At 37.2% G+C, this 27,126-nt stretch overlaps 1 protein-coding gene across 1 annotated transcript in view; it reads left to right on the top strand.

Annotated features, from left to right (window-relative positions):
- Positions 1–27,126, top strand: part of PREP (prolyl endopeptidase) — a 103,854-nt gene that overhangs the window by 14,561 nt on the left and 62,167 nt on the right. The window contains exons 5-7 of the mRNA XM_065632606.1: positions 558–767; positions 2,008–2,129; positions 12,667–12,772. Of these exons, the coding sequence (XP_065488678.1) occupies positions 558–767; positions 2,008–2,129; positions 12,667–12,772 (438 nt within the window). The remainder of the gene's footprint in view (positions 1–557; positions 768–2,007; positions 2,130–12,666; positions 12,773–27,126) is intronic.

Here is a 27,126-nt window from a genome sequence, read left to right as displayed (position 1 = left end):
TCTAGTTTTCAGTGTCTCCAATACTGAAGTGCTATTTGCTTTATTTCAGGATGCACTGCATGCATCTCAGTTTCTGTTGACTTTTTTGGTACTGTTTCTCTTTTCAAATATCACTTTAAGTTGTCTACCTGTGTGTATTTTCAGTCTCCACCTCTTCCCCTAAACTCAGGGAAGTAGAAAAATTATTACTCAAATCGTAATGCAGGTGTTGGGCATAAGCGATGTTAACGAACATACTTACTGAGTATGCATGCCTAAACTCAGATCTGTGAACTACTTGAGAAGCCCACAACAGCTGGAAAAGTGCTGCAAATCCCAAATCCGATAGCAGATATAGTTGCTTGCACTGTCTTTTAGGAAATAAATTCTCTTCTCTCGGTGTTTGGCGAATGCAGTTTTTTTAACTGCTTTTCCAATTTCACCTCTCTTTCATTGGGATTTGGCTAGTGGGTAGTAAATAATAAAAAGCTTTGTGGCAAAATAAGAAACACTTTTTTTGAAAGTGCTGATTCCTTGTGCTGGTTCTTATTTCATCTTGTTTGGTTCCAACTTCCTAGGTTATGCATTCAGCGAAGATGGTGAATACTTTGCGTATGGCCTGAGTTCTAGTGGCTCTGATTGGGTTACTATCAAGTTTATGAAAGTAGAAGGTCCTGAGGATCTTCCAGATACACTGGAGAGAGTTAAATTCAGTTGCATGGCATGGACCCATGACGGAAAAGGCATGTTCTATAACTGCTATCCAAAACAAGATGGGAAAAGTGATGGTAAGTATGGTTGTACTAATTGCATGCTATATGAAAGCAAAATTATCTTTTCAGTAAATTGGTGCAACAATTAATGAGCTCTACTAGTTTATACTGAAAATAACCAGCTATACTAGTTTATACAATTAGATATCAGCTTATGTCCTGTCTGATCAAAGCCTGTCCTCACTTAGTGTGAGTATCCTCTTGTCTGCCTGTGTTCTCTTAAAAGTCTGCTGCTCCATTTCCCTTTCTCTGCAATGATTTACTTAGCTTTCATACAGGGTGTTATTGGCTGGAATTTGATGTCTGGTGACAGCTTACTTAGATCTGTTCCCCTTACGCGTTTGTGCAGGCATAGGTGAACTGGCTTGGGAGGCTGACCTTATGAATAGCAATCTGGGGCATAAGGTTTTTGTTATTCAACCACATTAATTCATCTGTGGTTCACTGCACAGCAACACAAAATGTATATGCTAGCAAAACTCAAGGAGCAGCACACAAAGGGGAATAAATTGCTGAGGAGTGTCAATAGGGGAGGAATTTGGAAGCTCTTATTATAAGGCAGTGCTACTGAAAAGTTTCTTCTGGACCTGTGCTCTTTGTTAAACCTTGGAGAGAGCCCAGATTTTGCCTCCGTATTTGGTTTTGCAGCCTATCATTTTGCCACATTTGCAAGTTAGATACCCACTTTGTTTTTTGCTTTTAGACATTTTTGTAGTTCAGAAACTAGAGTGTTGGAAAATGTTGCAAGAACAAAATTTTTTAAAAAGTCAAGGAGCACCTCTTGCAGTGTTTTTAAATACTCCTTTTTTTTTTTCAGTTTCAGCAAATGGAAGTATGAAGGTTTCTAGCATATTGATTAGCAATAAATCTCCCCTTAGTTGCCCAGGGTGAAATGGGAGCAAAAACATCATTAGAGGATGGCAGGGATTGTTGTTGTTTTTCTTTGAGTGCTTAGTATTTCTAGAAAGCAAAGCTTGAAATGATAAATCTTCAGATTTGAAGATAGTATTATCAGCAAATAAAGGAAAAGGTAACTGTTTGAACAAGTTTGCAGGATGGTTTGAAGTTGTATTTGTTTTGGGGAGTGTTGTTTATTTGGAGGGGAATGGCTGTAGATGCGAACCACTGTAATTCTCTCTGCTGAAATACTCTTCTCTTTCCTAGGCAAAGGAATACAGAAATTGATACTGATTTTATTTGGTGGTTGTTGGATTTCTGTGAGAGCTAATTGGTTTAAATATCTGCATTTCACTAGGCACTGAGACCTCAACTAATCTGCACCAAAAGCTGCATTATCATGTATTAGGAACTGATCAGTCAGAAGACATCCTATGTGCTGAATTTCCAGATGAACCCAAATGGATGGGTGGAGCTGAGGTATGGTGAAGTTTGTTGTCGTTATGTTCAGTTTTTCAGATTCTAACAACTGGTAGTTATAAAGAGGAAAACATCGTGTTAACAGAATGCTTTTTTTAGTGTTTCAGTATTGTGCATTCAGCTAAGAATTACTGACTAAGAATTGCTGAAAATAAGATTGTCTAGTTTGATTTAAATCCGTTCTCAGTCCTGTAATGACACAGTTGCATATCCTTTTTTGAGAATATTCTGCATGGTGTACATTCCAGGACAGAAAAGGATCATGTGATGGGCAATGTGTCACTGTTCTTCTTTCTTCTTAGACAGTGTTGAGCTCCAGCCTTCACTTTTAGCACAAAATGCTTATTCCGATAACCAGCATGTCTGGATATTTCCTGCCATATATTTATTTTGTTTATATTTATTTTCGTAGCGTCTTTCCTGGAAATGAAATATGTCTATTCTACTTACTTGAAAAATGGAGACATACAGTTAAAATCTGTTAAAACTATGTGCCCATTTGGAGACTTGTAAGTCTCCCAAAAGCAAGTTTATTCGGCACAAATACTGTGCGGACTGTGTTATTGGAGATGGAGCAAGTCACTGCTGGAATTGATTTCTTAAGCTTATATTTTTGAACTACTACTATATTGTGCAAAGTCCTGGGATAGCTAACCATCTTCCTGACATGAATGCTTCAAAAGACCCTAAGTTTTGTAGCTAATGTGCGGTTTATATTTCGTGTTAGATTTAACAATTCTTGATTGAGTGAGCGCTATGTTCTAAGTGCTGTTGGAATGTAGTGGTGGTCATTCTGTTTATCAGGGAACTGATGTTTTTCCAGTGGATAAAAACCTGTTGTAGTTTTTTGCACTCTCCTAGCTATTATGTTTAATCAGTACATTTTGTTTCTCTACAGAGTCTCTTTTGATCTGACGCCTTTGAGAAATATGAAATGTTTTTACCCTGGTTGGGTTATTCAGTTCCTAGAATTCTTTAAGAGAACCTCTTTTTAACAATCTGATCATCAGTCTGTGCTCACCTTTCAACACGTTAACCCATGAAAATGTTCAGGTTTTCATTTCTGTGGGCTGCCAGAAAAGAAAGTTTCTTTCAGAGAATTTGAACAGTGGGATTCAAAATGAGACAGTGAGAATGTGAAAGGTTCACTAGCAAAGTGACCTCACTGAGCTTTCTTTGTACAAATCAGACTTATCTGTAGGTTCTGTGAATAAACAGAAACTTTTTTACATCATCTCATCTATTAATGAAACATACCTTTAACAACTGACCTGAATATAAATGTAAACTTGCAAGTAGGGCTTTGGAATTATTTCTGCTGTTCAAAAACTAGTCGGTTCTGTTGTCTTAAGCTGGCAATAAAAAGTAATTTGTAAATCATTATCCTTATTTTTCCCTAGTTCTGCAAATAAATAGGCTTTCTCTTGGTGACAGATGTCTTCTAGTGATCTATCCACTGAATCATACAAGTGATGCATATTATTATTATTATTATTATTATTATTGCTTTGCAGCATCGTGAGCTAAACTACACATGTTGTTGTGAAGGCAAATTCACTTTCCGTGGGCGAGGGCTGTTGCAGTCTGATTCATTAGACTATACAGCTTTTTAGGGTAGTGAAAGTTTGCAGTCTCAAATGATTTCAAATCCCATGGAAATGATATCTTCTGTAGTAGGTGTAGAGGTACACCTATCTTATAGGTAGCAAAACCTTCTTTGAGATAATAGCACACTAACAGAGCCTTTTCTTATCTAAGTTGAAGAAGCAGGGCTGGAATATTTCAAGATCAGAAATACAGAACCGAATATGAGGAGGACCACAGAAGAGAACTCATAGTATACTGCTTGTAGTGAGTAGCAAGAGTTTGCCTGGCCAGGGTGCAGAGAAGTAGCCATCCTGCATCTCCTGGTTCCTCTATTGTGAAATAAAAGCTTGAGGCCACCTTAAATGTAAAAGTAGTATCTTTTTTTTTTTTCTGACACCAAATGTCTTGGGTAATTTTTGTAATTAATGAGTATATAGTTCTTATATTAAATGATCAAAAGGCCTTTAGGGTGGGAAGAGGAGACTGGTAATAGTAACTCTTGCTGTAGAATAGGAAAATGATAGAATGTAGTGCAACTACCAGTTCTGAAGCCACTGGAATTGAAACAGCCTCCTAAGTATTGGGACAGTGGGGAGGGCAGTGAAGAGAGAAAGACTGCACTACTGTGGGTTCTTGTTTAATAAGTCTATGTGTCTGCTTATGACTGTTTTCTTGACCTCTAGGAGGCATAAACTTCCAAAGATGTTGGTATTTAAGAAGAAATGGTATTTTAAAAAGTAGTGGTAAAACAGTGATCCACGTTGGTAAATAATCATGAGCTTATCTAAGTGAAAGTACTTTAAAAGAGTTGACATTCTGGGGTTGTACTGTGAGCTCCACCTGTAAAATGTGTTTCTGTTATTCTAATACTAATTAAAAATAGTCTTTAATGGTCAGGAAAAAACATGTTCTGCAGTTTAAAAAAAAAAAAGGCAATTGCAAAATGTGGTTTCATTGTTGTGCAATACGTCAAATCTTTTCAGGCCATTCAAACAAGTTTTCTGGTCAATTTTTTTGGAAGTATGTGTTTGAGAAAATGGAAGACCACGAAGTAGTAGAGAAAAAAATCAATTATGTGGCTTATCAGCACTGTCCTGAGTATTCTTACTTGGCACTAATATACTGCCACAGATTTTAAAATACAGCTTTGCACAGCTCAACATTTTATGAAAGCCTGTTTTCATACATTCCTGCCAGATTACTAAACAAATGTTTTTATTTTACAAGGCCTTGCTGGGCCGAATAGGTAAAGACATTTGGGTTTTCTTATGTTTTAGACAAGCTCCAGTAAAGACAACTGGATTATGATTTGGATGGTCTAGTCTCAACTACCAAACCTTTCTCTATAGTGGGAGCAGAACTTGAACTGCCATACTTGGCTTTAGAGCAGAATTTACAGGTCTCATAACCTTTGGGTCAAAGGAGATTAATACCTTACTTGCAAGTGAAAAGCACCTGACAAGGAGATCTTCAGAGCTTGCAAAAGTGATAATGTTGCCATAATACTTTAAAAAGAAAGAATAATCTCAGGTGCACTGCAGGGAGTCAGTGTGGTGTGTATTTTCAATGGAGAGAAGAAACTAGGCCACTGATTAGGATGAAAAAAGGGTTGTGTAAAATTTTGTCAGCTTAATACATTTACAAGACAACATGCAAGAAAATAGCTTCAGGGTTTTTTTCCTCATTACGCATTCAACACCAGCCCCAAGTATGCTTCATTTAAACAAAATCTGTGGTGCTGAAAATGTTGTTGGCATAGAAATACAGATGCATTTCCAACTGCTCACTTAAATGGATTACTTGTGAGGAAGAAAAATAGGTTTATTGTTAGCCAGATATGTAAGTTTGAAAAAGAGGCTATCGAGTCTTTTGATTAGTCTAGAAAAAGCATATGTATTTCTGGTACAGATTCTAGGATGGTGAAGGAGTTGGGAAGAGCAGGGATGGAGTTTATTTGAATAACTTTCCAGTAGAGGGCAGACTGGTTTGAAGATTTTTTTTTTAAAAAAAAACCTTGGCAATGTCATTGCTACTCTCAGAAAGAGGAGCTTCCCATCCTTCTCTAAGTGGCCTGTTCTTGCTTCCTCTCCAGACTCACAGAGCCTATCTCTCTTTCACAGCCAGACTGTTATTCTCAAAGTTAAACAATAAGTTATATAAGAGCCTTTCACAGTTGGCAGTGTTTAAAGTCCCTATGGTACTGGCAGGAAAGTAAACAGAAGAGAAAGGAGAGGATGGGGGGAGGAACTCTTCCATCCCAATTCTGCCAGCAGTAAAACAAGTACAGTTTTTCATGTTGTTGTTTGACAAACACAGTTCACAGTCCCTGAACTGACGACTTTTTTTTTTTTTTTCCCCAATGTTTAGAGCTGTCAGTTAACATCAGTGGTTCTCAACCAGGGAGGTGATCTTGCAAATGAAATTCAGAGCACAGAGGAGTAAGCCGTGCCAGATGTATGCTCGGTACAGTGTATTTTCACTGCAGCAGCATTAAGTGCAACATCCACAGGGGAAGAGTGAGCAGCACGAAGGGGAAGGGCTCAAAACATTGTCAGTTTGCTCAAGTGAGACTCACTGCTGGACTAAATGGGGTTGTGGGAGATTTTCTGGAGACTTACACTATCTTTGTCAAGGCTGACTTTGGAATAGAAGTCTGCTATGAATATTTTTTTTTTTCAGCCCTGACAGTGGGTCTGGAGAATTTTACCATTAAGAAACAGGCAGGCAATCTTCTTGGCTGCACATGGGTCTCTGGTAGATGGCAGTCTCTTACATAGCCAAGTTCCTGATGCTTTGGTGCTTTCATTGCACTCAAAAGCAAGCTGAAAGCCACAAGAAAAATCATGTGTGATGTTCGTCACCTCATAAGGCTACTGATTTTACTCTGTGCTAGATTTAAGAAAGAGAATGCATGTAAATATGCATATACATATTGCTGTGTTCTTCTGAACAAGACTGCCTTGTGTCCCATTATAAGCACAATGATCAAGGGTTGAAGCCCCAGTTCTCTGGCTTTGGGAAGTCTCCTTCAACACCAGGCTTAGCAGAGGCTCAGAAGGGTATGGTCAAAATAGAACTGCTATTTATACCAGCACATTGTATGTGAAATCTAAGAATAAAAACCTGCCTGGAACATGGAAATTGAATTAATGTCCAAAGCAAATTTTCTAACCTGGGGAATGGATGGAGAAGCACATCAGCATGTTGTTTACTTGTAATCGGTCTGTGTCCTGCATAGAGTATGTCAGACCTGTTCCTCAGAATGTAGTAAGTAGTTTCTGTTGGATCTAATCCTGAAATGATGCAGTTCTATGACCAGCCATCATTAGGTCTTCAAAGTCTGGTTGATTAAACCAGTAGGATGCAAATAGAAAACAAAACAAATCATTTGCAGAGTACCAGCCTCAGGGGCCTTGGATTGTGCAGATGGTCCCAAGAGGTTGCTTAGTGAAAAGGAGTTCTTGCCCCAGTCCTCATTCTCTCAAAATAGAACATAAAATATGATAGGAGCTATATGCAAGCTTCAGTGACTTTCTAGTACCACTGCAGAGATAATGTCAGAACACAGCTTTATGTTTTTTTCATTACAGCCCTGCCCCCCCCAGCCCCCAAAACAAAACAAAACAAAAACACCAAACTAAAATCTTCAAGATCATTTTACCTTATGAAATCTGTTTCCTGTTCTAGAAAAGGAAACAGCTTTGCTTTTTGTAATAGTGAGTTAATAAAAGTGGAATTTGAAAGGCTGGGAAATTACAGTGGGGATTCTTGACTTCGTCATCATGAAAGCAGAACTTTGTGGCCTGGGAGTGTGTGCGTATTTATGACGTTAGAACACTTGAGGCTGTTCAGACAACACAATTAATTGTTCTCATCTTTTACTGACCAAATGTTTTGGCAGTTTCTACAGAAATTTTTACTTTTCTGTAGAAGGTTTGTGGTTTTTATCTTCAGTATTTTGCTTTACTCATCTCATACGAAGCTTTAAAATATTGATACATAATGCAGGGCAGGTAGTTTCTGCGTCCAGCTGAACTGTCTCTTCCTTGTACATTCTTCTTGGTCAAATCATATTCAAGTTCAGCAGTGTTATGCAAAAATCTTTGTGCGGCATGTACCTGAATTTAGGAAATTACTGCTGTCATTAGTCTGTTTTATTGTGGTGGCCTGGTACCTTCCTAAATTAATACTAAGCCAACAAACAAACAAAAAAAATCAACTAGTCAGTCATTCTGGCTGGTTTTAACTGTTAGATTCATAGCATATATTGAAAGATGTAGGCATTTTAAAATGCAGCTTACTGATGCTATGAGTTTTTAATTGCTGGTTAATTAATGCTATGCATCGCATGGTTGCATCATTATTGCGATCCATCTTGCCTTCTCTGGATGGTTTGATTTTTCCCGTGACTGGGTACATGGAGTCCAGTTACTAATTTGACCATTTGGCTCTGTTTGAAAGTTTCGATTCTGTCTCTGATTTTGTTTTTTCTTGTGGGTTTGTTTTTTGTTTTTTTTTTTTTTTTTTTGGTATGCAATTTATTTGCTCTGTTTCATTGGAAATGCATTAGATGGCAATGACAGTTGCCTTGTTCCATATGCAAAGTACACCGCTCTGTGAAGAGCAGTAGTTTGTAAAATAATCAGAGGCAGATCAGGTTGTAGATTAATGTCAGATTATAGCGTTAATATCTGCAGTTAAAGGAGAAGTCAGTTTATCTTTTCCTGAATAGAGGAATATTATCTAATAACTGAATTTTACTTATTTAATTTTTTTAATATATTGTTATGCAGAAAGAAATTATACAGTGATTAGGTTTTTTTCCACCTTGATAATAAAAAGGGCAAAGGTGGTAAAACTTTTAATTGGTTAGCTTAAAAAGGAATTATGTGTGTATATAGTTGCCTTAATATAATACCATACACTCAAAAAGCCCATATTTGTGCACTAAAAATAGAGAACTCATCCTGAATCTTGCAGTGGTGACTTCCCAGGGAGTATTCAAAGAACTGGCATTAATATTCACTGAGGTTGCTGTTATGCACTTTACTTGGAAGCAAAGCACTTTAATGTCTCTCCTATTGACGTTTTAGTTGAGGGGTAATACACAAAGCCAGGAAGTCTGAAAACCCCACAGCCTTCTCCTGTTCATTCTTTTTCTTTTTTTTCTTTTCTTTAATTATGTATGAATTTTTGGTCTGAAATGTGCTGCTAGTAGACAAAGTATTTAACTTCACTTTTGCTGTGGATCCTCATAGATGGTTACTGCTGTTATAAATGCGGAACATAGAACCCTTTGGGGTTCCTTATATGGCTTGTCTACGAATTAACTATGTTTTGCAATGAAATAAAAACTTTAGTTGGAAAACTCCTTTTATGAATTAGGCTTTAAATGATGTTCCTTCTTTTGATATCAATTCATTTCTTGAAGTTACAAGTAAACCACTGTATCTCTTAATGATTTTCTAAGCAGTGGTTACTTTTCATCAAAATGGAGAGAACACCTACCATTGAAACAAAATTGCTAATAAAAACCCAAAAAGTACTCCACTGTAACCAAAAACTGCTCTATAAAGATTTTACTTCAAAGGGTTTGATTCTTGAAAGACTAAATAGAATAGTACTTGTGAGCACAGCTATCGTAATGATACTTCTGTATGTTTGTATGGTGTCAAGATGGTCACAGCAAGTATTTCAGAAATAACAGATCTATTAAATTCAAAATTGCCAAGTGACTGAATGGCAGCAGTGGAACTACCAACATCAGCTCTTTGAAATAATCCTTCCTTTACTACTGCTGTGTTATGCTGATAAAATCATGGCTATACTGAAGGTTTTTAAAAGCTCCAGTTGAAAGGCTACAGGATTTTTTTCTGCCCTGTTTTGACAGGACCTAAATGTCATTTTAAGATGTTCAATTGCTTTATAACCTCCTTACCTTTTACCAGTGGGTGTTGTTTGAAATGATAGAAATTACATTAATGAGAGAAATGTGCACTGACTAGCATTCCAGATCTCAGAAATTCTTGAGATGTTTCCTTGTCAGCTTGAATGTGGGAAACCAGGAGAATTTACTTCTGATCCAAGCTGTCAGTTCTGACATTACAGCTGTCCCCCTTATGCTGAACTACAAATGCATTCTAAGATTTGAGTGAAATGCTGGTATGAAATTTCAGTTCATAAGTTTGTGGGCCAAGAGCAAGGATTGCAGTTCTGCTCGTGAAGATGATGTAGCAGCATAATGACCCAAATGATAGCTGGGAAATCCTGTTTGCTTTTGCCATTCTGAAACCCAGACTCTTATCTGTTGACGATATACAAGAGTCAGTGGTATTCAGGCCGTGATTACACATTGGTCAGTGCTGCCATCTGAGCTGCCCTAAGTAATCTCTGCCTATATTATTCATGTTTCCAGCTGCTTGGGACAGTGTGTTAGCTCAGCCATTTGTGCAACTCCACAGAGAACTGACTGAGATACTCGTCTTTCAGAGGGGCTTTTTCTTTTATTCTGTCTTTTTAAATTATTATTATTTTAATTTTAATTTTTTTTTAAATTTTAATTTTTTCCCCCTCCTGTTGTCATCTTTGTTCTGATTTTTTTTTCCCTGGATTCTTCTTTTTTTCTTTTCTTTTTTTTTTTTTTTTTTAATTTTTTGTAACATGCTATTTTTTCAGCTGGATCAGCTGCTCCAGTCTAGTTTGCCACACAATGGTAAATGGTTGTGTTGGTATGATTAGGGGAATGAACTTGCATGGATACAAGCAACCATAGCAGTAGGGAGAGCTGGAGGTGGAGACCATGCAAGCTCGTACTGCTGCCAATATTTGCTCATCAAACTGTAACTTTGCAATGTGGATGTCTAAATTCGCGCTATAGTAGTAAACATTTTAGCATGCCGCAGTCAACAGTGTCTTGTCCTGTTTCTGTCACACTCCTTTGGGTTATAGAACTCACTGATCTAAGAATAGCTTTAGTGATAGAGACAGACCTAATTGGCATCCCACCAGCAATATGCTTTGGGAATTCCTACTTCAAATTAAACATGAACCTGTATCAACTCTTCAGTAGTCCAGCTGGGAATGTGGAAGTAAAAATTCATTAGATGTACTCAGATTTGCTGTCAGCAGAGGTTCTGAATTGCCCTTGCAACAACATAATCAGAAATTTGTAAATAAGTTTTCTTGGGTAAAGCAAGCGGTCTTCTGTTAACCATTAACTCACAGCATCAAAGAACAAATTTGTGTGGGTTCTGACTATGACTGAAAGAATTCTGTGTGTCATACTCTTGAGTTTTAACTGAAATTTATAGTTGTGTATACCACTTGCAATTACTTAACATGTTGTATGAGTTGGTGAGGAAGAGAAAGAAACTTGGTGCTTTTACAAGTATGAGCAATTGTTTAAGCAGCATATTGCAGTCTCAAGTTTAAAACTGACACCTGCGGTTAATGTTTGTGTAAAAACACTGAAGATGCTTCTTTGGAAAAAGATAACCTAATTTTGGTTTCCATTTCTGGATGTATTCCCATCTTAGGAGGAGAAGGCAAAATGTCTCAATTTTGCAGGCTGCCATATGAAGGCTATCTTAGGTGTTTCATATAATTTTATTTTTTGGGGGAGGGAGGGCGGGTTTGTTGGTGTTGGTTAGTTTTTATGGTCGGGTAGGATTCTTAGATGTTTTTTTTTGTTTGCCTTGTGAGCTTTCAGCTGTATGGACTTTTTTTAGTGGTATGGTTAGTTGATGGTAAAATGGCTGTAAAAAAATACAACTCGGAAACACTCATTTGGGTTGGTTTTTTGTGGTGGTTTTTTTTTTTTTTGAGGGGTCTTTGGTTGTTGGGGTTTGTTTGTTAGTTTTCGGATGCTGAGGTTTTACTCACTATTCTGCAAAGTTCCCTTATTGTGTGTTTAAAACTGTGGATCTATTTGAATAGCAGTATAGTTAGGACCTAATTCTTCTGAAATTTATTTCACATAACTGATTCTACAGATATTTTGTACAACTAATGTTACGAATGTTAACCAAAGTAAATCTGAGAAGTAATCATGATATATGAATAAGGTTTTTTTTTGAAGCTGTGTTTAGGGCCAAATGGAAAGTTTCCAGAACTCAGATTCATACTTTGTGACTAGAGGTATAAATTTCCATTAGATATTGTCATATAAGAATGTGGATAGGAGACAGCCTTCTGTATCAGCTGTTAGTGAAACATCTAAATCTGCTAGTTTTGGAATGTGCTTAAAACAGGTCAGCCAGGAGAGGGAGACTTTTAAGTTGATGACTTCCTGTTACTTCCTGCCTTTCCGTGGTGGGCTTGCACTTTCAAAAGTTTTGCCGGGAAAAAGAGTATATTTGCAAAGCCTGACTTGAAAGAAGGGTTCATTGATGACTATCTACCAGTAGACACCATTTTGGAAATTTTATCCTGTGAGTAAGTGCATGTGCAAAGGCAAACCAAGAAGCTTCATTGGAAAATGTATAATGTCGTTGTAGCTTATAATGTTCATTTAACAGCAGCCCACGGAGAAGACCACGGTGAAGCAGGTTGTCATCCTGCAGCCCATGGAGGTCCATGATGGAGCAGATATCCACTCTGACTCATTTAGACACCCTTTTAGCTGGAATACTGTTAAAAATCATAAACTTTCTTTTTTTCTTGTTTTTTCTTTTTTTTTTTTTTAATTAACTGCGGGAAGAAACAGCTGTTTGGTTTTCATCTCCTGAAATGTCAGCAGACTATACCTATGTTATTTGTTGATGTAAGCAATAAGTGTGGGTTCTTGGCGAGTTCTCATATTCCATGCACGTCTGTTCACCCTACTAGCTGTAGCATCAATTTATTTTTTGCTAGGGGTTTAGGGACTAATTTGTTAAGTTGGGGTTTTTTTGTGTTGTTTTTTTTTTTCCAGAGGATGAATTGTCCTTGATTTTCCTATAACTTCTTACAGGTATCAGACGATGGTCGATATGTCTTGCTGTCTATCCGAGAAGGGTGTGATCCAGTGAACAGACTGTGGTACTGTGATCTACAGACGGAGTCTCAGGGTATATCAGGTATGTGTTTTCTTGCTTAATAACTTTTGCTTCATTTTAAGATGATGTAAGACTTAAAATACTTTATGGTTAAGTATATATATTTAAATATATGTACTGCTTAACCTCTTCTCTTTTTTTTTTTTTTCTAATGCAGAGATTATGAGAAAATATGCACTGCTTCTGCTAGCATTCTGTCTTCTGTTATGGATCAGTAGATGGAAAACTGCATTCTTAGTTCTGTAGTTTGTTTAAAAGGTCAGAAGGAAAAATTGAGATTATATAAGCAGCCTTACCAGTGTGTGTTCTGTTTCTTTCTATACCACTAGTGCTTTTCCATGTTTAATTTTTTTACATTTTAGAAATTTGTGTGTCTCCCTTCAAGCACTGATCTCCCTTCTTTTAAAAAGTAACTGGTTTATAGGTAACACTATTTTTTCTTCATATAGTGCTAGCAAACAAACAAAAATCCTCTAATGTTCTAGTAATATAACTTCGCTTTATAGCATCATTATTATTACGGTAGAAGTATCTACTCATGTTTCAAATACACATGCATGAACTGCTCCTTCCTTATCTTCTAGTTGGATTAGCGTATGGCTTTTGTCTTCTTGTCTTTTTAGCCTTGATGGTATGGGCTGAAAGTATGGTACATTGCTGCATATGGTTATTTTTGATGGTTGGCATAGTTAGTTGTTTCTGCTTATTGGTGGTTTTGTATTTCCAGAGCACTGGATTATTGAAATCTCTTTCTCAATATGCGCTTTGCATAGAACATAAAGCTTTTGATTCTTTACAGCTTCTGTCTTCAAAAACTTCGGAAACATAATTAACATTTCAGTTCAACTTGTAATTTTCTGGCACAGCAATTGTAGAAGAGGTTGCTCATGAAGTTAGGAGCAATGAATGCCAAATTTCATTATTTAAGCTGTTTTAGACAAGTAAATAAGCAGCTCTAGAATAACAGAGTTTAATGGCAAGTCTTTTTCTTGATTTAAGACTTGGGTTTAACTGCCAGTTTGTGTAGACTGCTCAGTAATATCTCAAGGTATGTTCAGATGGGTTAAGATTAAGCAATGCTTAGAGAACTATGTATAACAGAAGCATATGCCTAACAAAACCATGAAATACAAAAATACTGAGTCTTGTTATGCTGTCTATAGAATGTAGTGTTCAATACATGGTCTGTGTATCAAACCAAACCACTTGTTATGAAGTATTAAGAGGATCAAGTTCCTTAGAAAAGTGTCTGTACTTTTAAAATGTATTACATTATCCTTCTGTCTTTCAGTACTGACTTTGTGAATAGACCTCATACCTTTGGTGACACCTAAGATACTACTTGCGGTTTTCCTCCTTCAGAATTATTGAGTGCTTAATCTGAGCCTTTTCACTAGACCTGTTTACATTGATCTGCTTGTTCAAAAATCTATTCTAGTGTTCAGAATACTTCATCTTAGTTTTGAAAAAATATAAAGGAAAGAAAAGTAAGATAGCTAGTGTTTTTCCAGTGTCCTAGATGGTGCTTGATATAGATAACTAGATTTGCAGACGCATTTTTTTCTTCCCTACTTGGTCTTTTAATCCAAATTGTCCGAGAATATGCTAGTTCTTTAGAAAATTTGGAGTTTATGCTTTAGATCTTTCAAGTTTCAAACGCCTTTAGACTTATTCAGAGGGCATCAAACACAAAAGGCAATGAGGCCTTTTCAAAAGGTAACAAGCAGTAATATTTTTACATGCCATCCATTACTTATACCATATCTTTCTTTGTGAAGAAGTAAAAGCAACTGCTAAGCGAAAGATAATAGGTGAGATTCTAATTTTATGAAGTTTGTGGCAAAACCTTGATTGCTGACTGGCACACTTCAACAAATTGGTTTTTAAAGCAGTTTTGTAACGTATATTTTTTATAAAATAGCATTTCAATCATGTAATCATGAATTTCTTTTTTTTAAATACTTCCTGTCTGAAGGTAAACATACCACTGTATAGTTTGAAATGCTGTATGTACAAAACATGATTTAAAATTGTCTGTACTTAGAATTGCACAAAATGCAAAGAACTGATTTTCATCTATTGCTTATTACCTGAAAAACCTATTTCGGAATGTCATGTAAACTAACTTAGGGGCACCTTTCTTGATTTTAGTTGCTATCAATGCATTCTTTTCCTTTTACAGAAGGTAATCAAATTTCTTAGTTGCTTAAACAATTTTCTTTAAAAAGAACGTCTTCTCATAGTCAAGAAATACGACCACTGAAGAGTGAATTTCTTCTCCTTCTGATGTAGCGAGGGTCTTGTGGAGTTAACTGTAGTTTTGTTACTATTTCTTAAAGGTGTTGGTTGCGATGATAAAGGCTGCTTATTTGGCCATGTGGTAACAAACAGCTGTGAAGAAGTCATGAAGTTCAATAGAGAAACTTAGATTTTCACTGGGAGATAAACATCCATATTTCATGATTTAAGGAAAGTAACATGGCATAATTTGATTTTTTTTTTAAAATAGTGCAATTGCTTGTTTACATCTGTGTATATTTTTGGTGCCTCAGCAAGGAAAATGAGTTCTGAAAATTAGAAATAAATGCTGTTATTAACACTTTCTGCTTCTGAAAAAGGAGAAAGGATTTCTTGGGGAATGGGAGGTGGGAAAGTGTCTCTCATGTTGGGAACTAAAATAGCCACAAACTAGAAGGAGAAAGTCTCCTCTGTCTGCAGGTTAGATGTAAATTTGTAGAGGGTGAAAATGGCAGAGTATCTTTGACTGAGTGCATGTTCCCTGGACACCCTTCTCTTCTTCTATACCTGTGGCAAAGTTTGCATTAGAAAATTCTGCATAATGTCTCTTTCAGTGGGAATTATGTCAGGACAAGTTAACAAAATCCAATCAAAAAGTTGCATCGGACCTAGATCCAGTGTGTCGTGATCTACTATATTGAAAAACTGATTGTTTATTTCTTATCTAAGGTGCAACAGGTCTTCTAATTATTGAAACTTTTTGCGGTGTTTGAAGTGACTTCTATGTTAGTTTCCTTCAGACTAATACTACTGAAACCACAAAGGGCTGACTTCTTGCCTGTTTGGTTTTTTTGTGAGGTATGTTTCACAGCTTCTAAGTTGACTTAGTAAGTGTCACATTTCAGCATTTAACTGTTACTGTACTGGTGATGGTCTTGATTTCTAGACATATTTAATGTGGCAGTAATAGACTTTGGTTGGTTTGTTAAGGTTTTTAACTTTGGTTGGTTTAGGCCTCAGTCCTCAAGATTAAAACTTGCTTTAGAGGTACTGAATAAATACTCTGGAGAGTTCACAATCCAGGATCCGTGAAGCCCTAAATGAGTCAATAGGAATGTGACAAATTGAAAAATATAGTTTCTTGAAAACAATCCAGACTTACCCAAAAAGAAGCACTAAGTTGCTCTATTCAGTGAAGAATGTACAAAGAAATTTCTCTTAGCAATAACACATTTGTCATCAACACCATTCCCTGAATGAAATGAGTTTTTTTCCTTCTCCTAGGCCTGAATGTTTATTAATTCTGTAGGACAGATGAGGACAAATTGATTTTATCCAATTTGAGTTTGATTAGTTAAAAGATGTCTTCATTTCGTAGTTTGTACAGTGGTAGAATTTAATGACATTTGTTATTTCATACTTTATCTAATAGTCTAGTTCATTAAAACAGTGAAAAAACAGTAATTATAGTCTTTTCCAAAGTTGAACCCAAATGATCTGCTTTTTCAGTAGTGTGTTTTGAAAGTTCATAATTATAATTTGAGCTTGTCCAATCCCAAAGTGTCTTCATTCTTGTTTTACAGAAAATGAAAATACAAGCTGAAAAATACCACATGTTAGGGAGCAGTGAGAGAATGGAAGAAAATGTATTTGGCCTCTTCAAAGAATAGCGTGGTACATTTTCAAAGTGTGCCTCTTAATCAGTAGTGATCTCCAAAACTGACAAAAATCAGACTTCCAGTGCAGTTGGGTTCCACTTATCCTAATAACACTTCTAAATGCAATTAATAAGCAGATTATCTGCATGAAGTATTACAAACAAGCAGCATAATTAATTATTGCTATCCTCACTGATTAAAAAATGAACTGAAGACAGCTAAAAAGTGGCTTCCATCTTACATCAGTGTATAATCTGTACCTTTTATATTGTATTTCCTGAAAAGAGAAAATTAGTCTGAAATACTTGACAGTCCTCTGTGAAGGTCCCAGTCAACATACCCTCTGCTGCCTTTAGCTGTTACTGAAACAGAGATCTGGCACAGAATTCGAAGCTAATGTGACCGTAGTTTGTGTTTATGTTCTTCTGAGTACCACCCTCCTGCTGGAAGTCCCGAGTCCTTCAGATCTTCTGGTTGATAGAAGCGCGTGTTCAGGCTTCCCACCGCTTCATCATAGGGGTGGGCTGCGCTGCCTGTGGAGCCCAGGGACTCTGTCTGTGCAGTAGCAGGTTGTGTGCTCTGACACTGGTGCCAAGCTCACCGCTGTGCCAAAGCTCTCTTCCTCCAAGACATGCTAACTATGTCCAGGTTGTCTGTTGGGAATGATTTTGGCAAATACTGTCCCCCAAGCTGTGACCACGCACTGTCTACAGATGTGAAAGGGGATGATGTGCTGGCAGTTAAATAGTGCAGAACTCATGGAGCAGTGCATCAGGCCTGTGTCCCACCTCTCTTTTATATACTTAGGTGTATATAACCAGGTTGATTTCACACAGCAACCTGTTTGTTCTACAGACGGGGATGTGAATTATGTGTCATCGAGTATATACTTCTTGTCGTTATGTGTTCCCAGCTGAACTATTCGAGAGCTGAGGAGATGGCAATGTTGGTTGATGGACAGAAGTGAGGAGAGGAAGCGATACAGTTGCAATTTACCTGAATGAAAGTTATGTTCCTTTAAGGAGCAGTGGTCACAAAACAGGAATGGTAGAAATATTAGTTTGGTAATGACTGTAATAATTTCTGTCCAAAAAGTTGTCTTAAGGAAACAGAGAGGTAAACTTAAAATGTGTTCTCCATCTCTCTTTCCTTCCCAATGTGCCTGTCTTATGTCTTAGACCAAGGACTACTTTGTGAGGTACGGAATTGTTTAGGTTGGAAGGGACCACCTGAGATCATCTAGTCCACCTCCTTTTTTCAGACAGGGTCTGCTAGAACAAGTTGCACAGGACTGTGTCTGGGTTCTGAGTATCTCTACAAGTGCTCTCCACGACCTCCCTGAGCACCTGGTGCCAGTGTTTGACAGCCCCACATCAAAAAGTATTTCTTACGTTCAGATTTGGTCTCACAGCAGTCAATAGGAAATTCAAAGTGTGGACAAGATGGTTAATAAATTTTCTTACATTTTGCTGTACTGCAGGAATTTGGTCACTGCTGAATTCAGTGTTGGAGGTAAAGTGAGAATCACTTCCAGATGCTGGATATGTTAGAAGAGATGATGGACTGAATTAACTTCTTTAGACCATTAGCTGAAGCTCCTGCATTCCTGTGCTCACCTGCAGCTGTTACATGGAAAGAGTGTGTGAAATGAGAGTCCTCAGGATGGTTCAGTCCATGTGAAATGCAAATAGCCCTCTGGACAGGTCTGGACCTCTGTGCTGATTGCAAAGGGTGCCCATGGCTGTTAGCTGACATGTTCCTAAAATTAGAGGGAGGAGAAGAAAAGAGAGAGACCACAAAACTGAAGGCCACTTTCAAAAATTGGAACGGAAACATTTCTCCCATGGCATTTGAGAAAAGTACAAAGGTGAGATGAGAGAGAAAATGAGCTGCTTAAGATACAGGTGTTTGTGAAAGAAGATCTCTAAAAAAGAGAACTAGTTGCAAGACTATGTGAGTTATTAGTTATTTCAGAAATTGTACTGCCTGGCACAGAGGGAGTGAGGAAAATTGAAAAATGAGAGAAGATGTTAAGATATAGCTAGCCTAGCATCTAGGAGATACCACTTCTGTTATAGATGCTTCTTGTTTGTTTTTAGGACAGAGGGCTTTGACAGTAAAGCTCCAATATAGTGACCTTAAAGAAGAGGTTAAATAACGTAAGATGAAAGAGGAGACGCTTTGATTATTTCAGTCAAAATGCCTTTGCATCCTGGAGATACTCACTGAGGACAAATAGTCTCAATTTGCAACTGAAAGCTGATAGTGATATTCACTAAGCTGGTGACTGAATTGTTGAAGATAATTGACCAGACAAGGCTTCTGTCAAATATGCCAGAGACAGGGCTATGATTTTTGTAATGAAGAAAGAAAAAATAACAGAGCTGGTAATTAAGGGAAAGGACCTAATACATGGAATAGACCTCAAAGTTGAAGGGGCATGACTCTTTTTCAGGCATTAGAAATGGTATTGTAGTAATTCTGGATTTAGATTGTATTTTTTTGTTTTTCCCTTCTTCTGTAATAGACCCCTGCCACCCCTGTTCCCTATGACACTTCTAGTGTTTGGTCCTGTCCTTTAAAATTGGACAGAGGCAAAATTCTCTGGTTATAGGAGTCTCTTTTATCCTGTTAAATTTCTTTGAAATACGTGAGAAATTAAATAACTGTTTGACCGGGACAAAATAAGTGCATATGCATGTACTTAAGGACTGAAGTGACGCTACCACTGTAGAAGCTCACGTGGTCAATGTACGATGTTGCTCTACAGCAGCGTCCTGGCCGTAGCAACCTGGATAAATAGGCTGATCTGACTTCTCTTTGTCTAGGTGAGGCAAAACAAAAGTGTAATAAAGTGTTCCTATCCCAGACATTTTATAGGCATGTTACATGTTGCCGGCTTTCCTTGCACTGAATAGTAGTGTTCTGGTCCCTAGGTTGAGGCTTTTGTATTAAGTGAAAGACATTTGTGTTGCCATGAAATGATCCATAATTTGGATCCCTTCGATGGTGTGCTGTACAGCTTATTTAGAAATAGTAATTGCTTTTATAATTTTTCTCATTTTAAGAAGGCCTTAAGGAAAAAAAAAAAACTTGGAAAATTCCGTATGATCTGACAGTATATATTATAGATTGTAAGCAAAAAGAGGTGAACTTTTTATTTCATTTTGTTGGAGTTCTTGCTGATTCTTGTGGGACAATCTGGTTTTCCCTTTCAGCCTCTAAGATGGAAAAGGTGTAGACTTATTTATTTATATTACCTAGATATCCAGTAAAAACAGGACAGGTATGTAATTGAGCATAAATATGGAAAAAGTTCACAATTCAAAGAGGCAAAAAAGGTTTTACAGCTTTGGGTTTTTTTCAATTGCATGTGCTTATCCTGTTGCATTAATTTTTTCAAAACCTCCAGAAGCCTTTGAATTTAATTTGAATTTACAGAGGAAATCTTCTTCTTGCTATGAAAACATGATATATGTAAGTAAGAGTAAAAAGGGAAGACTACACATTCTGTCCATCTACTGGGGAAAGAAATACCTGAACTCCTGTAAGCCTGTTACAAGCTGTTAATATATCGTGTTGCTTAATAATTCCCACAGTAGCTGATTCATCTCTGAATTCACAGTCATCTTCTGAGTTCTGTCAAGCAGGTATTTGATAAGTGTTTTTCATTTCCACACATGAAATATACATGAAATATACAGTTTCATTTTGCATTCCTGTTTCTTCTTTCTTTTCCTACTCTATCCTGCAAATTTAAGCAAAATAATTCAACTGGACACTGCGCTGTCTGAGGGAAAAAGACTTTTTAATTTAATTTTTTTTTTTTGTCTTTCAGACCAACAAAATAAAACTTTGTTCTGAGCAAGCAGGTCTCTTAACATATACATAAAAAAAATAAAATAAAAATTGTACTGCGTTTCTAATATACGCTAAGTTAGAAACAATTTCGCAGATGAGCTAAGCAACCTTAATTTTAACAACCCTAAGTACAGCTTATCTACTCTCCTGCAACGTAACTTTCTAAACCATGACTTTACAGTATAAATAAATTCAGAACTATGGGAAATTTGTTGATACCATTCTTGAAATATTCCAAAAGAATATAACCCCCTCCTATATGCCCATCTGTTGCTGATTTAGACTAGTTCAGCTAAAACAAACCCCAAAGATGAATATAATAATGAAAAACTATATCATAACATCTATACTTGACAGAGAAGACTTGAAGTTGTATATGCTCATATGAAATCTATCACGACCCAACTTTTAAGTATAATACAAGTGGTAGGAACAATGCCTTACCTTCCAAAACAGCAGAATAATATTGTAGTTGTTTCTCTGTCTCTCATCCCAGACAGTGCTGGGTTTTTTGTGGCTCCTTAAGGTTTTCTTTTAGCCCACTGGTCTTGTTTTCGGACTAATAGTCTGGCAGGCAGTGATGCTAAATCAAAATGCCTTGCTGTTTTGAGGTATCTGACTCAGGTTTTAGCTCACATACCTTTAGTTATCTTTGTTCTTTTAAATAATTTCCATTTTTTTTCACAGAATGTGTTGCATCCATTTGCAAGAGTGGAAGTCATCTTCAGTCACCTTGCTAGTGAAAAAGGATTACTGTACTGGGCCTTAAAAATAAGGAACATAATGTATATTTCTATCTTTTGTCCCGTATTGGGTAGTTCTGTAGCATGATCTGGACATTACAACACAGAAATATTTCAATATTTATCTTTCAGATTCTTTGCCACCCTGTGGAACCTGCAGTCCTGAGCTACATTTCCATTCTATAAAATTCAAAGAGAGACAGGGAGCACAGAAAAGGATGCATGATAACCTGCTTGCTGAGCTACTCAAGTTAGGAAATAGGCAGTGTTGAGGTGAGAGGGACAAAGTTGAAACTACATGAGATGTAGGTACTCCATGTTCAATAAGTAGCTGAGGTATCACAAAATATGCAAGAAGTGGTGTTTTTCCTAAAATGGCATAATGTGGAGGACACACTGTGTCTTTGCTTTGACTATGGATGTTGTCTCTTGGGATGAGACTGTTCACTCCATACTTTGCCTTCAGCTGAGCTTCTTAACTTTGATATTATACATATTTTCATCAAATCAGAATCTAAAAAATGACATTTTAAGTGCTCTGGGAAAACATGTTCCTTGTGGAAGTCGTCTGCTGGGATGTCTGTCACCTCTGTGCATTTCAGTACAGTATTCAAGGTGTCAACCAATCCAGAGTAAATTGCTTTGATGTAGAGGGAACCTCTGGCTGAGCTTTCTTACAAGTTAGCTTTTTATGAAACATGGTTTGTGCAATATTTGCCACTTCATTATTGCTTTCATTAACTTCCTGCACAGCAGGAGTTGTGGCTTCTCTTTGCATATACTCCCTTTAAATTATAAGTCAAGAGATAATGATATAATTGAAGACTCTGTGCAAGCATGACATTTATTTTATTAGTTCTGCTGTACTGAGGGCAGTTGTGTCTTGTGCATTCATTGATTCTTGGTATGTTCCAGTGGCTGTGGACCAGTGGAAGTTAACTTGCCCTGTGGTGGGCAGGAAATTATCTTGACTCTGAATGGAGATCACATCTAATAAATGAGAGTAGACCGTTTCTAAATATTTGAGAAATTTTAAGGATTTTACTTTCTTATTTCTACATTTGAAATGTTAAGTGTGTCAGGTAGCCCTTCCCCTTTTAATATATATCATTACTTATGATATTTTGTCAACAGCCATAGGTTAATTGAATGTTCAGTGTGATCTTCTGTAATAATCCTTATCAGTTTGTTTTCCCCAGAAGATAATCTACACAGCAGTGTTTCCGTTTCTTTCCATGAACATCACAGGGAACATCTGAGCATTTTTTCTGCTTCTTGGGTTAGCTAAAATGTTATTCATGCGTCCTTTTCCCCCTTCACAATCTTTATACTGTATACAGGCTGAGTCATTTCCTCTTCAAATATTCAGGTTGTTTGCTAGGTTTTTAAATGGGCCATTGTGAGCTATTTGTGCCAAGAATGCTCCTTTTCAGAATAGAAATTCATAAGTAACTTATGACAAATACGCATCTATTTTTTATGAGAATTTTAAATTAGTCTGGATACATAAGAGGTTTGAGGGATATTGTTTCCTGTGCTCCCCTGCTACCATGTGCATCTTGTGAATCCCACCAGGTTAACCCAGTTTGCGGCTTAGTTTTTACCACAAAACTCTCCATGTTAGAAATCACTACATTCACCAATTGGAACCAAATACGCTTAAAAAAAAAAAAAAAGCTTTTATTGTCTTATCAAAGTGTTTTGCAAATACTTTATTCCTCAAGACTAGATACCTTTAGTCATAATTCACAATGTTGTGGCAAGACAATACGGAGAGAAGACACCACTGGGAGAAGACAGCTGGGCTGTTCATTAAGCTTTTGGGGGAACTCCCTTGCTATACTCTGCTTCAAGCAGCTGTGGGTAGTGGGACTTTTTCTTTCCTGCATGCCTCTTTGGTTGCTTATGTAGTGGGATTTAGAAAGATGAGGGAAAATTAAAACCACTCTTTGTCAGCCACTGAACCAACTAATGCAGTTTAGTTTTGCTTTATGAAATTTCAGTAGCAGAGGTGCAGCAGCTGTATGTTGTATGAGGAAGGACAGCACTGGGGGTTCATGTCCAGAAGATTATCCGTCATTCAAGACTCCAGATTTCCTTACTTATCTTGCCAAACTATGAGTAGGATTTTCAAGCCTTGACTCTTTCAATGTTTGAAAGTGATCTAATGCTAAGTGTTTCTTTAAAAAACAAACACACATTTTCCTAGTACCTGGGCATTATAAGGCACAGTTTTTTACTATTTTATCAAACCCGTCTTCCAGAAGACAGACAGCACTTGACTTTGCTTGTATGTTGAACCAGTCAAACAAGTCAAACTTCTCTCATTAATCACTTTGCTTAACTGTTGTTCTTGGTATACATGAAAATGCCTCATATTAGCCGAACAGCTGGGTACACAGTAATCAAGCAATTATATATTAGCAAACCTTGTTGTACACCTTACCAAAAACAAAAAAACCCCACCACCAACAAAAAAACCCCACCGCAAATGAAAAAACAGTGGTGTTTTCTTTTGTAGCATGTCTCTTACTGTTTCTGTGACTGGTAATAATTTTGTTTTTCCCTTTTCTTGAGAAATTGTTTCTTTTCGATTAGATTGTCAACCTTGACTATTTATTCTTTTGACTGTGTGGTTTGGTGCAGGAAAGAGGGGATTTAGCACAAACCTGTTGGTGTGCAACAAGAAATAAAGGAAAGCTATTTAATCAGCCTTGGCTATGAACTTAAACCAAGATGACATGGCTGATCGGTCTTGTTGAAGTTGTTGTTAACACTGACCTTTTTCTTAGTTTTGCATTAAGCTAGCCGCTTGGAAGCCTAATAAAAAAATTGGTATCCTCTTGTTGTGAGCATCGCAGAGCTGATTTGTGAGTCACTGACTCAGAGCTTTGGGCAGAGCCCCCCTTTCCTCTTCTGGGGGAGCTGAAGCACGAGAACAGAGAGGAAAAGGAGGGATATAAGGCAGCCTAGAGAGCAGAAGAGGTAGCTCTCATTCTAACCTCTGGGCACACGGAAACTGTGAAGGGCTGCTGTGGCTTCTGGAATGCAAAACATCGAGAGGGATGGCAAGTTGGGAAGCACAGCCCGGGTTGTTGGGTTGGAAGGGATTGCACTAGCCAGGAGCTCAGTGCAGGTTTGTAGAAGTTAAAGGCGTAAGGAGTTCGGGAAGAGAGGAGAGTGGTCGGGGATCTTAGGCTTGGGTGCTGACTGGGCTGCTTGGAGACTGGCAGTTCATGTCTGGTGGGAACAGTGGGAGGTGGTGGGAGGACACGTATGCAGGAAGAAGAGCTGGTGTAAAATATTTTAGAACCACTGGCTTGGAAAGTTGCAATAAAAATGGAGAAAAAAATGAAGTTCACGGTTTGCTGGTTGCTTAGTTGTTGTCAGCTGGAAGGGTTTTGTACTGAACTGGCAGAGGCAGGTTGCAGGAAGGAATTCAAGAGCAGGACTATCAGCCATAGGAATTTTTATTTTGTTCCTTTGTTTAAAAGGTTTTTCTTTTTTCCCCACATTGAAGAAAGCATGTATATGGCTTGAGGGCAGGTGGAGAAACAAAGGTCATGTTTGTCCACTTCCTGTTGAAAGTAGGTTTATCTGGACTTTTGTATCTTAGTTTAGTCTTGCCATTTATAAGACTCTCTAAAATAAAAAGCAATGAACAGTGCTATATGCAGTAACATCAAACGGATGAGTCAGTATGTGCTGCGTAGCCTGAAAAAGTGGATCAAAACCTTTGTAATGAAAAAGAACAAGAGAAAAAGGATAGTAAGGAGACAGTAGACATCAGCTAGAAAGTGGAATGTGGTGGGAGGGAGAGTGCTCTTCATTTTTTGAAAGACTTTTCTGTCATTGAAGTAACTTACAAAAAAATGATTAAAAAAATCAGTATTGAAATAAGGCCATTGTATCCTAGTTTCCTAATGAACAGGGAGAAAAAAAAATCAGTTGAGTCTCAGAAAATATGTGGAAGCCTCAACAATAGAGTGTTTACTTTAAGAAAACAGTTTCATATCCCTTAAGTGGCAAGTCCAAAGAGTTTTTCTTTCAATGTATTTTTTTTTAATTGGAGGCAGATCATTAGCAATAAAAGTAAATAGCTTGCTATTAATTTGAGCAAGGAGATCTTCATGCTACCAGTGTCCAACTGAACATTACATTTATAAATAGTATTCACATTGAAGTGTTTTTTAGATTATGTATTTGTGCATTTCTTTGTGTATAGTAGAGAAAGTGCAGTGTGAGAAAGAGATCACCTTTGGCTCCTGTTTTTCTGTTGCTGTGTTCTGCTGCATGAGGACATATGCTTTGTTTTGAGAGAGTTATAGCTTATATATTCTCTTCTCCTGTCTCTTGAGTGATCATCCAAATTGAAGTAAAATAGAAGCCTTGAAGCTGACGGAAAAATCTCTGCTCATAAAAATGCTTTATTTCTTTCTTCTGGGCTAATCTTCAATATATCTGGACATGTCTAAACATTTTAACTCATAGGAATAAATATTGCCTCCTTACATTTATTTATTTTTTAAATTGCAGATACATTAACTTTCCATCATCATTGAATAGGCATCATCCATCATCCGCAGGATGAGTGGCACTGAGAGCACAGTACAAACACAACAAAGTTGCATTCCTTTCAGGGACATCTTAATACCTCCACCCCAGTATTGCCTCCTCAGGTGTTCATAAATGAAGTCAGGTCCCAAGAGATTAAGAGATCTTACTTTCAAAGAGAGTCCATATTGTTTGAAAATCTCTCTTGCCTTTGGAGACCAGGGAGAGACAATTAAATATTTGTGGCTGTGAAGAAAGAGGCAAAAAAGCAGAGCTGCCTGGCTCAGAGTGAGACTTTGAGAGGAAGCAAAGCGTTACATGATTCAAAAAGAAATTAGATTCTGATATGGAGTAGAAGTCTGAGTGAAGGGCTGTGCTGTGCCATTCATTTCCAAGGATACATTATGAACAAACCACTGGGGCCCTGAAGCTATCTCTTCCAATTTGAAACAGATTGTGTACCGTGAGATTACCTGTCTTCTATTGAACGTAAAAACTATTGTGGATTAGTACTGTGACAGACTCTGAAGTAAATGTCCAGTTTTCAAAATCTCCTCTCATAGAGGATACTTGAAATTTGGAAGCCTTTTAGTGTATGGATTTTCAGCGTCTGAAAAGACTCTTAAATAAAAGTTTGAAGGATCTGACTTGCTTTAGTGAGTCAATATCCAGCAATGAAGATCTGCTTCTGCATGAAAAGTCAAGATACTTTTTATAGGGTGACTGCACCCTCAACCATGCAACCTTGTGCAATTAAGCTGGTGACTGGTACGAGTAGCTCTGAAAATTAAAAGATTAACCTTCATCTGACTGTCAACATAAGTGTTACTTTTGCAGATTATAAACTTCTTTCAGTCACCATATCCACCACTATGCTATTGTTTGTTTTTGTTACTATTGTGGGACACCAGAAAAGGATTAAGACTATATATGAACTGTCGTCATCCTAAACACCTTGTGGTTCCTGTCCTCAAGGTCTCAGTGACCATGTGAAATTTTATAGTAGTGATAAAACTTTTCATATTATTTTAAAAAAGAAATTCAGCTCTATTTGGCATCCACAGTAACAAGCACAGAAATTCTGAGATTAAAAAAAAAATGACATTGAAAACACCAGAAACAGCACTGTCTTTTTCCTTAAAGTTACTTTTTTGTGTCCAACTGCATGGTTAGATACTAAATTAGTTAATTGTTAGACTAACTATTCTCTGGATACCAAATACTGAGAATAAAATGCAGGAATAGCTACACACAAGTATGATCTGTCAGCCTCTTATGTTTTGCAGCTGGGTTGGTTGTAGGTTGGTTTTTTTTGTTTGCT

Source organism: Caloenas nicobarica, chromosome 3, assembly GCF_036013445.1.
Source record: "Caloenas nicobarica isolate bCalNic1 chromosome 3, bCalNic1.hap1, whole genome shotgun sequence".
NCBI classification, from domain to species: Eukaryota; Metazoa; Chordata; class Aves; order Columbiformes; family Columbidae; genus Caloenas; species Caloenas nicobarica.
The sequence above is the reverse complement of the archived record's forward strand: the minus strand, read 5'-3'. Positions and strand labels throughout refer to the sequence as shown.